At 36.7% G+C, this 10,934-nt stretch overlaps 1 protein-coding gene across 1 annotated transcript; it reads right to left on the reverse strand.

Moving 5' to 3' along the window:
- Nucleotides 1–5,463: 5,463 nt before the first annotated feature.
- On the reverse strand, nucleotides 5,464–9,586 carry LOC113538473 (uncharacterized). Its single transcript, XM_026933565.3, has 6 exons — nucleotides 9,433–9,586; nucleotides 9,172–9,210; nucleotides 8,727–9,008; nucleotides 8,197–8,244; nucleotides 8,020–8,101; nucleotides 5,464–7,228 (listed from the first exon to the last, which is right to left on the reverse strand). The coding sequence occupies exons 1-6, from the start codon at nucleotides 9,461–9,463 to the stop codon at nucleotides 7,081–7,083; spliced, it is 630 nt and encodes a 209-aa protein (XP_026789366.2). The 5' UTR covers nucleotides 9,464–9,586; the 3' UTR covers nucleotides 5,464–7,080.
- Nucleotides 9,587–10,934: the final 1,348 nt, after the last annotated feature.

The raw sequence follows: 10,934 nt of genomic DNA on the forward strand, positions 1-10,934 counted from the left end.
GCCTTTAGAGCTCACTTTTTTTCACTTTCTCACTCACTTAGCATAAGTATTACTATGGCAACTACAGCCAAGGCCATTAGTCCGTGCTCTCACCTGCCTTGAGTGAGTCAAACACAGAGGCATGCAATATACTAGGATGTCTCAGGAAAATAATAACATCATTAAAATGGAGCTACACATACAGGCTCTCATATGAAACATATTCTCTCAGAGGTTAGAGAGGCTCCCAGGATCCCTGAGACCTTCATGTCACAGATAAAATGAAGATAGAAAGCTCTCTGGTAAATACATAAGCCAGGCACTCAGAGGAGCACAGAGCTGGCACAGAGCACCTGAAACCAGGAGAAATAGGACAGATCCAACGGGAAATGAGAACCCTGAGGTGTCAACCAAGCCTTTTATTATGAGGTTTATTATCTGCTGCAATCTCAGCTATCTTCAGTAGCAACCTGTGGCACTCCTTTGAGCTGATAAGGGCCTCTGAGGAAAGAGATGCAGCAACATCCAAGTGAAAATCAAATTTCACTTGTGATCATTTCTCTTGCATTTCAACCATTGAAGGTTTAGCACTACATTATTTAGCTTTTTGTCCAATCTATCACAACAGATCACTTCTCATAATAATAATAATAATAATAATAATAATAATAATAATAATAATAATAGTAGTAGTAGTATTTTAGTAGTAGTGGGGGAGTGATGAAAAAGCTGTTAAAAAAATAAATATAGAATATTCTTAAATGCCTTAACGATCATTTGTACTTTTTTATGGTTTTCCAAAAATGATAAGAATTGGAATTTAGACTTTTATTCTAAATGACTATAATGATATGCAAATAATAATAATAATAATAATAATAATAATAATATGCAAAACCTAAAATGGAGTTTCTTTGTAAATAAATATACTTTCACTGCAGTTACTGTTAAACATAACTTATGTCTTATTATGACTTATTGCCTTATAAAATTATGTACCTGTCTGTTACTACAAAATGCAACTAAAGAACAGAAATGAAAGAGTTCTGCTCTAGAAACCAGACACATTGTCTATTAACATGGACAGTGTTGCTGGAGTGGGATTATATAAGTCAATTTACATGGTCTAAGTGAGAAGCTGTCTGGGGGTGCTGTGTGTGAGTGTGTATATAGTAATTTATTCTCAGCATAGTGCTGAAGGGCTAAGGCACACTGCTTGGTGTGTTGATAAGCACTTGAAGAGGAAACACACAGTTCTGCACATCAGAATTTCCAAACTGTCAAACCATCAAGATGTCTTAAATATGAAGCTAAGCTTAAACCTAAATATGCATTACAATAGCTGAGAAAAGAACGTTCCAGTTGCTTTGAAGCAAAACAGCACAAAGTGAAAGGTTATGTACAGCATGCACTGTTTTTCCATACAAAATTTTCACTGTGCCAACAGCTTGCCCTTTGACCTGGCACTCCAAGGTGCCCCTCTGAATTAGCAGTGGGAAAGCTCAGCAGGGTGCTGTAACTGGGAGGCACCCTTACTCACACACAGCTGGTCCTCTGTCAGCCACCAGCTGCCTCCAATTAATTTATATGCAAAAGAGAGCAAGAAAGAGGAGACAGAAAACAATACAGAAAGGAATATGAGCTTGTTTCAGTAGAAGCATGGTTTACTTTAATGAATGTGTTAAAGATGATAGTAAAGAAAGAAAAAACATGAACCAAGTTTTTCTTTTCTTCTTCTCTCCTTCTCATTCCTTATCACAAACCACACCTGCATATAAAATAATGTCCCTCTTGCCTTTATTGCACTGTAAAAAATTGCAGTAATTTTAGATAATTTAACAGTAAATGCTGTTTTAGTTATTTAGAGTAGTTTACTGTTAAACACTATGCATTGTGGGAAAATACAATATATAGTGAGACTCGGAGATGTTTGCAGAACATTTTTTTTTATCCTGCCTGCTCCTGACGGAATTATTACCAATGCCACCTGCTCCCATAGAAACTCTTGATCAATCCCACCTGCTTCAGTAGACACCCTTGAGCAATCCCGAGATCCCGAGAAACCAGAAAGTTTGACCATTCCTACCCACTACTGCAGAGATTCTTGACCAATCCCATCCACTTCCAAAGGATATCTGACCAATCCCACCTATCCCATAGACATTTTTTACCAAAGTTTGACCATTCCCACCTGCTCCTGAAGGAATTGTGACCAATCTAGCTTGTCTCTGCAGACATTCTTGACCAATCCTGTCCACTTCTGAAGGAATTCTGATCAATCCCGCCTATCCCATACACATTCTTGACCAAAGTTTGTCCATCCCCGCCTGTTTCTGAAGGAATTCTGACCAATCTAGCCTTCCTCTGCAGACATTCTTGACCAATCCTGTCCACATCTGAAGGATTTCTGACCAAGCCTGCCCCCTCCCATAGATTCCCACATCTAGTGAGTGTTTACATACTGTATATTACTAGAAAATGCATACTGGAATGTTTAGCAACAAAGCAATCATTCATGTCTAACATTTCATTTTGATGGCTGAGGAGCAACGTCAAGACTCTCCTTCCACCTTCCAATGGTTTGATTAGTAAGTTAGTTGTTGAAATTATTTAGCTAGTTCTGACTAAAATGTGTTCTTTTTCCTGTCTGCTTGAGACGTGAATTTCACTAAGTCAGCTAGGCAGCTTTAGTATTCCCCAATAACAGTTTGGGGTCATTCACCTACAGTTTGTTCATGTGAAATAATATTTTATCTAGCTTAGCAAAATGAGCAAAGTGCTAATGGTGAAATTGTCATTATAATTAATAATGATAAAACTTTGTTTTCCCTGTTAGAAATGTAACATTTAAAAAGAAAAGTATGGCAGAACCTCATACATAAACAGTTTGAGTATAGCAAAGAGCATTGTTTTAATTTTTCCAGCCAAGTTCAGTCACTTAAAAGCCCCAGTCCCAGCTGTGTCAACCTCTTTCCATAAACCAATCCTGTAAAATGAAGGCCCATGATTTCCTGGAGAACCCCACTAAGAAATAAAGCAGATGAATTTTTGACATCTGTATCCAAATTCAACCTTACAAAGCACTCAAAAGGCACTTTCATGCTACAGATTGGGGTCAAGAGTGAGCATCGTAGCTTTTGGCTTCAAGATTCTGGGCTTCAGGCACGCCAGGGGATGACACTTACTTTTTTATCTTCTCAAATGTTTGTGTGGATGTGGTGCCAAGAACTTACCCTTCATCACCCAGGAGACAGTGGTGGGTCCAGACTTATGTTCCCTACTCTCATAACAACATACAGTTGAGGTCAAAAGTTTACATCCCCCTTTCAGAATCTGCAAAATGTTTATTTTACCAAAATAAGAGGGATCATACAAAATGCATGTTATTGTTTATTTAGTGCTGACCTGAATAAGATATTTCACATAAAAGATGTTTACATATAGTCCACAAGAGAAAATAATAGTTGAATTTATAAAAATGACCCTGTTCAAAAGTTTACATACCCTTGATTCTTAATACTTAATAAGCTGTGTTTTTTTGTTTACTGATAGTTGTTCATGAGTCCCTTGTTTGTCCTGAACAGTTAAACTGCCTGCTGTTCTTCAGAAAAATCCTTCAGGTCCCACAAATTCTTTGGTTTTCCAGCATTTTTTGTGTATTTGAACCCTTTCCAACAATGACTGTATGATTTTGAGATCCATCTTTTCACACTGAGGACAACTGAGGGACTCATATGCAACTATTACAGAAGGTTCAAACGCACACTGACGCTCACTGATGCTCCAGAAGGAAAAACCATGCATTAAGAGCCGGGGGGTGAAAACTTTTTGAATTTGAAGATCAGGGTAAATTTAACTTAATTAAATTCAAACTTTTGAACAGAATGGAGATGTGTACATTTTTCTTATTTTGCCTAAATATCATATTTTTTCATTTAGTACTGCCCTTCAGAGGCTACAGAAGATAGTTACATGTTTCCCAGAAGACAAAATAAGTTAAATTTACTCTGATCTTCAAATTCAAAAAGTTTTCACCCCCCGGCTCTTAATGCATGGTTTTTCCTTCTGGAGCATCTGTGAGTGTTTGAACCTTCTGTAATAGTTGCATATGAGTCCCTCAGTTGTCCTCATTGTGAAAAGATGGACCTCAAAATCATAAACAATAACATGCATTTTGTATTATCCCTCTTATTTTGGTAAAATAATAAACATTTTGCAAATTCTGAAAGGGGTATGTAAACTTTTGACCTCAACTGTACATTTTCCTATTAGTTTCATTGTAGTTACTACTTTAAGATAAGTAATTAAATAATAAGCCACAAATGCAAGGGATTAAGATGGTGAAATCAGGAATGAGGCAAAATCTGCTTTTCAAATAGACGACAGCAAGTTACCATGTACAGAAGAAATGCATAATTAAAGTAGATTAAACTGTGTATGATGGTTTAAATTATTGACTCCATGAAAATGTCATCAATTTGATTAATTAGTGTTTTTTTCTATATTGCTCAATGCTTTTTTCAACACACAAGTACACAGGCTAAAGAAGAGAGCAAAGTTTCCAAAAAGCACCACAACACAAAGATCATCACTCAATTGAACACACTCTGTACCAGTTAAAGAGGTCTTAAATTTACAATGCTTCCAAATCAAAATTAAAATAAATATGAAGGAAGTGCAAATGTGAGTATAACAATATAAAATAGTAATTATACATAAAATTGCATAAAAATTATAATTTTGCAGCTTTAACTTAAAACAAGGCACATCAGTATAGATTATTGTCCTACAACAGCATGTCCCAAAGTGTTTAATTCCTCTTAAACCATAGCTTTTTACATTTGCCAGTGATTACTCTTTTTTTATTTCAGTGATAAAAGAACAATATGTACTTTTTATCCATTTATATTTAAGTTCAATTTTGTAGAATATCTGTGAGATTAGTTAGTTCCTGTTATCGTTTACATTATAGCACCTATAAACAGACATTCCCTCACTAGCCTCTCTTTTTTTTTCTCTTTCGAAGTTAATAAGATAGAAAAATTGTGCTTGTTATGTTACCAAGAAACAAAGTGCAAAGCTCTCCATCCTGGAACGTACTGTGATGGAAAACTTAAAGTTACAGATTACCACTGACTGTAACAAGGTGCTGACACTGGAGATTCCATCCAAAAAAGCTAAATAAATGTCTCCTCACAGCAGATGAAAAACAAAAATTCAAATATGCTTTGTATTTGTAAAACCCATCCTCTTAGCCTGTTTCATCTAAAAATTCTGAGCACCAGTTTGAGAAATATGTGTGTGTACCAAGACTCACTCAGTGTGCGTGTATATATATATATATATATATATATATATATATATATATATATATATATATATATATATATATATGTATATATATGTATATGTATATATATATATATATATATATATATATATATATATATATATATATATATATATGTGTGTGTGTTGTGTGTGTGTGTGTGTGTGTGTTCTCTCCTTAGAATCAGCAGGCCCCAGACAATGAAGCATGGTTGTGAAAATGCGCATGCACAATTACAGTCTGCCCTCTAGGAGAAGAGAAGGGGAATAACAGAGGAATGGGAAGGTGAAAGATTACTGCACACTGCTGTAATTAAGGCTGTGTGGAGAAGGAGTGTGGCACCAGGAAGAATCAATAAAGTGTGGAAGAAAGCACAAGAGCAGCAGAAGCCTATTTCTTGCCTAAGGGTTGTCCTGTCCATGTTTCTGCCTTACAATATTTATAAAACAGCACCTAATGTTGCCTTCTGTAATGCTGTAATGCTGTAAGGCAATGAGCTGTGATACACAGACCACTCAACCACTAGCCATTGAGACAAAGCTCTACCATATAAAACAAAAACAACCACGCTTCGAGAACAGAGCAATAAAAATAAGAAAAATACTGTTAGAGTCACAGTTTTCTCTCACACTCTTTTGTTAACCTGACTGTAAGAATCCTATCAGATTTATCACTACTATAATGCATTATCATGATATTGCTCTGATCACAGTGCAAAGGTGTTTTTATTAAATCTGACTGTCGCATGAAGGCTGGACAAAACAACAACAGGCAATCTCATAATGCCAGCTCTGCCCTCTAGTGTTTTTTAAACACAGAACAGGTTGTATGTGAGTGTGTGTAGGTGTTTATGTCTTGCTAGGGATAGGAATATATGACCCTTTTGACCTTGTGACCTTGACAACTGCTTTTTTTTTTTTTTTTTTTCGAAAGCTGCATTTCTTATTTTAAAAAAATTAAAAGCTTGTTATAAAGCCACTGATCAACTTCAAGTGTGTTAGAGCAGGAAGAGAGCTAAAGCAATGTTGTGTTGTGGATCTGCAAGAACAGAACAAATTATATTTAAAAATGAGACACTTTTTTTTCTAACACTGATTGCTTGATTGCCTAATAGAATAGAATAGAATAGAATATGTATATATATATATGTGTGTGTGTGTGTGTGTGTGTGTCCACACACACACATTATGCAGTTACCTGACATACACAAAGCGTGAAGTTTATTGAATTTTTTTAAGAGTTTTGTTGTCTTTTGTTATCTCTTTTTTTTTTCAGAAAAGAGATTTTGATAATATTTTAGAGATTATATAATTTTTTTTTAGATTTTAATGTCTTCTGTATTACTGGCTCAGGAGAAAATCACAAATTTTAAGTTTCCAAATATTCATTTTACAAAAAAAAAATTAATGTTACAAAGAAATATTTGTATGGTGTTAAAGAAAATAATACATTACGGCACATTATCAGTGATAGCCAAAGTCTTCAGAAAAAAGATGCTTGAAAAACTTACCAGCCAATTTTCTTAAAAGACTGCATAACAGTGTGTACTGAAGTGATCTGATTAAGTGATCCGTTTCAAGGAAAAGTGTGGTCACACTAAATATTGACTTGGGTTAGTTTTTCACTATTTGCTCTTCTTTACTGTCACATTTCAGCTTCGTGAGGATACATTGATACTCATTTACCTTCTCTGATAAACATTACCTTCTCATACAACAAAGCACTGTTGTATTATGAGTAGTCTAATAGTATGTAAATAGTTTAAGAGCTGCTCAGCTGCCAGGATATGGCTTGTCCAGCAGATTAGTCATCTCCATCCAGGCCAGGTCCCACTGGATCTCTGTCACATCCTGTTTGGTTCTAGGCATTTCCTGATGGGCACTATACTCTCCGCATGTTGAAAACAACTTTAATCTCTTTCTGTAAAGGCAAAATACATCATTCGATCACATCTAGCAGTCTGTATGCAATATAATATGACATGTTTTGAGAAATAATTAAAAATGCTTAAAAAATAATATTATCCTTCACATTCATAAACTTGAGAAATTAAACACCAACCTCATATTTGATAGTGCTCTATTTTTATTCAGATGCACACAAGTTTAGATTAGTGATAATTTGCAGGGGCATGATGTTTCTCTGTTTGTGTTCAGTTGGTCTTAACACACATGGGCTCATGGAGTAAACACATGGAGTATGACACTGAAATCTGAAATCTGGAGTGTGACACTGAAATCTTTCATACTTTTGTGGATGCACACTATTAACGTTACTGCACTTTATTAGAAATAGACCGGCTAGCTCCAGCTCTAGCTACTAACTGAAGACAACTAACAGAATTATTACATCATCGACAAATAAGAATGGAGGCTGTTATAGCACCAAGAGGGGGACGAACTCTGGAGTGGTATGTTCAACAAGCACAGCCTGTAGCGGACAGGTCTCCACATACTTTTGGCCTATACTTTTACTTATATAGTGTAGATAGTGAGATACTGATTCTGCGAATATAACAGTCGATAATGTATTTATTGTAACCCCAACTCATATTGGTGCTCTTTGATAAGTTACTCCCTTCACCGGGGGTTATGAAATATCTATAGTCTATAATAGACTATTATTCTATAATCTATGATCACAAAAATAGGGGCCTACGTTTCACTTGACAAGAATTTCATCTATGAAGTTCTCTGTAATGTTGGCTATACCTGAGGCTTGGTACGAGCAGAAAGGTGATAGGGATTAGAAGCAGAATGATGACAATGACACAGATGGCCCAGACCCAGGCCCCTACAGAACAGAGGAGGGACATAAGACAGCAGAGCATGAAAACATAGTAGAGAATACAGCTTAGTAAAATAAACTGCCGCTCAAAATTTCCATACCTAGAAAGGTGTTTTCTTCCTCTGAGTGATCTTTGGAGATATCTACAGCTATAAGATTCAATTTAGAAAATAGGTCAACAAAATCGTTTCAATTCAATTAAAAAATAGAGCAGAATTCATTTCTTCACTTCTCACTGAGAGCCAGCTTTCTGGACTCTCCACGGCAGCAGTTGGGTTGACACACTTGTAAAATCCCTTATGAGCCTTAGTCATATTCTCCATTGTCACATTAATATTATTAATGGACTTCACACCATCTGAATGCAGATTTGTTGATTATAATGACTGCTCCATTCACTTAAGCTATATTTATTTTTTTGTTTCAATAGAAGCATGCAATTGTAGGTAATAGATATAATAACTCAGACCCTTCACAGACGCTTGGGGGTGCACAGATTAAGGGCAACTGAGACCGGTACTTCAAGGTTCACGCTGAAAAATTCTTTTTTTCATATTGTTTCACTTTTTGCCCAAGACTGAACCCAAAGGTTATGTGTACTGGTGGTACTTGCTGAGTTTCTCAGTCTTACCTGCTGTGACATTTAAAGAGTTCCTCAGGAGGGTGGAATTTCTGTCCTGTTCCTGAGCTGTACACCAGTAAGTGCCACTGTCCTCATAGGTCAGCGCTGAAATGTTGTACGTGTGATGGTTCACTATGTGAGCAGGGCTGGGGGTAGAAGCATTACTAGGGTTGTGTCTAAACCAACTGTAGTTCCACACCGCTGAAGAGTTCCCTTCTACCTTACATGTCAGAACGATGGATTCCCCGAGGTAGAAGTGCTGCCTCTTCGGCCAGGCAGTCAGAACAAGTTCTGAAAGAATGAATTCAGTACTTTGTGTTAGGTAAAGCCAGGAAAAGGAACATGTTACAAAATGTAGGTAAAATGTGTGTGTGTGTGTGTGTGTGTGTGTGTGTGTGTGTGTGTGGTAAGATGTGTGTGTGTATGTGTGTGTGTGTGTGTTAATGTGTTATACCATCAGACGTTCTGTGTTTGGCCAATGATAAGGACAGTACTGAAAAAATAAACAACAACTTGTTAACTTTCCCTTATAGACATGCAGGCATCCTGAAAGGCAGTACCTAAGAAGAAATTTGAAATGCTGCTTTTGTTACACATTATCAAATACTAAGAAATTTGCTTCATTAAATAGCAACACAACTGAAGTTCATTATATCATATCTTCATAGAATATACAATGCATCTTATTACATTAATAAATCCAAGAAAAACTCACCTATAGCCATGAAAACAGACAAACCTTTCATTTTCTTCACCAGAGGATCATTATCCTTCCCAGACCAGTTAGCGAGATGAGGAAAAGTCTATATAACGGAGTAAAAAAGACACCGCAAGCAGCAAACCATTTACATTCCCAGACATAATCGCATTTTCACACTCCTCCCCTTCCTGTCCTTACAGATATACTGATTAACTGATGTAATTTTCTAGTTTATAAACAACAACAACAACAACATTCAATACATGATTCTCACAAAGAAGCACCATATTGAAATTCACAGATCCAGCAGGTTAATGGATATCTGTGCTTTAGTGAAAAATACACTACACAGAAATTAGATGTGGCTGAGAACAAATAGTTCTGTAAACTGACACACACTGAGAGGGAGCTGAAGGAAGTGGATCTGCTCCTCCTTTAATTTATGTGAAGCAGAGCTGTCATACTGCAATATGATGGAAATGTAAACATTGAAATAGCATGATGATACACTATATGGCCAAAAGTTTGTGGACACCTGACCATCACACCCACATCCCATTCTAGATTTAGTCCCTTTGCTGGTATAATAACCTCCACTCTTCTGGGAAGGCTTTCCACTAGATTTTGGAGCTTGGCTGTGGGGATTTGTGCTCATTCAGCCACAAGAGCATTAGTGAGGTCAGGCACTGATGTTGGGTGAGGAGGCCTGAGGTGCAGTCGGCGTTCCAGTTCATCTCAAAGGTGTTCAGTGGGGTCGATGTTCAAAGTAGGATTAGTGGAGACAGCAAATGCTGGACTCAAAGATCCAGAATGCAATGCAGCTATATGATGTAGTAGCACTGAGCTATGGCAGAGATTCGTCTTGGCTAGTTAGCTATCTCTGAGATGACGAGCACAGTGACATTCTGTTTGAGCAGAGCATACAGATTAGAGGAGAATGGAGGATTCAGGATTGGAGGAGGTTAGAGAGCTGGACAGACTAAAGGACTAAAGCGCTGCCACATCGCTCTCTTTAGGTAGAGATGATGTGAGAAATAAATCCCACTGGTGTAAGAAACCAACTTGTAGGAGCCATATATATTTTTTGTTTCTTTAATTAATTTTTAAGTATTATCAAAGTTTCTTACATTTATTATTAGGAAATAAATGTCAATAATATTCTTCAAACAGACTGCATCTCATTCTTGCGTATCAAATCGTATCAGCATCTCCATAAAGTATACCAAGAACTGGGCAAAACAAAAGGTGTTTTACCAGTACACAACTTCTCGATGAAAGAAGGTTAATACAAACTAGTAGAACTTGGCATCATGGCATCAGCAGGGATGCTTCCACCACCAACAAGTGTAGTCCTTTCAGACATTTGACCTTGCTGTGACCTTGAGCCTGTTTGGAACAACTCCAAAATCTAATCAGTTCATCTGTTGGTTACAATGAGAACTCCATATACATCCTACAAACATTCAACCACTAGTTCTTGAGAAGGAACCCTGCAAAAAACATAATGCCTGCACCAC

This window comes from Pangasianodon hypophthalmus, chromosome 2 (assembly GCF_027358585.1).
Source record: "Pangasianodon hypophthalmus isolate fPanHyp1 chromosome 2, fPanHyp1.pri, whole genome shotgun sequence".
Lineage (NCBI taxonomy): Eukaryota > Metazoa > Chordata > Actinopteri > Siluriformes > Pangasiidae > Pangasianodon > Pangasianodon hypophthalmus.

Excerpts from the sequence above, each read along its gene's own strand:
- LOC113538473 (XM_026933565.3), bottom strand. The coding sequence starts at position 9,463 with ATGAAAGGTTTGTCTGTTTTCATGGCTATAG. Across the intron at positions 8,102-8,196 it reads GGAAGAAAACACCTTTCTAG|GGGCCTGGGTCTGGGCCATC; the intron begins GTATGGAAATTT and ends TCTGTTCTGTAG. Across the intron at positions 7,229-8,019 it reads CTGCTCGTACCAAGCCTCAG|AAAGAGATTAAAGTTGTTTT; the intron begins GTATAGCCAACA and ends TTGCCTTTACAG.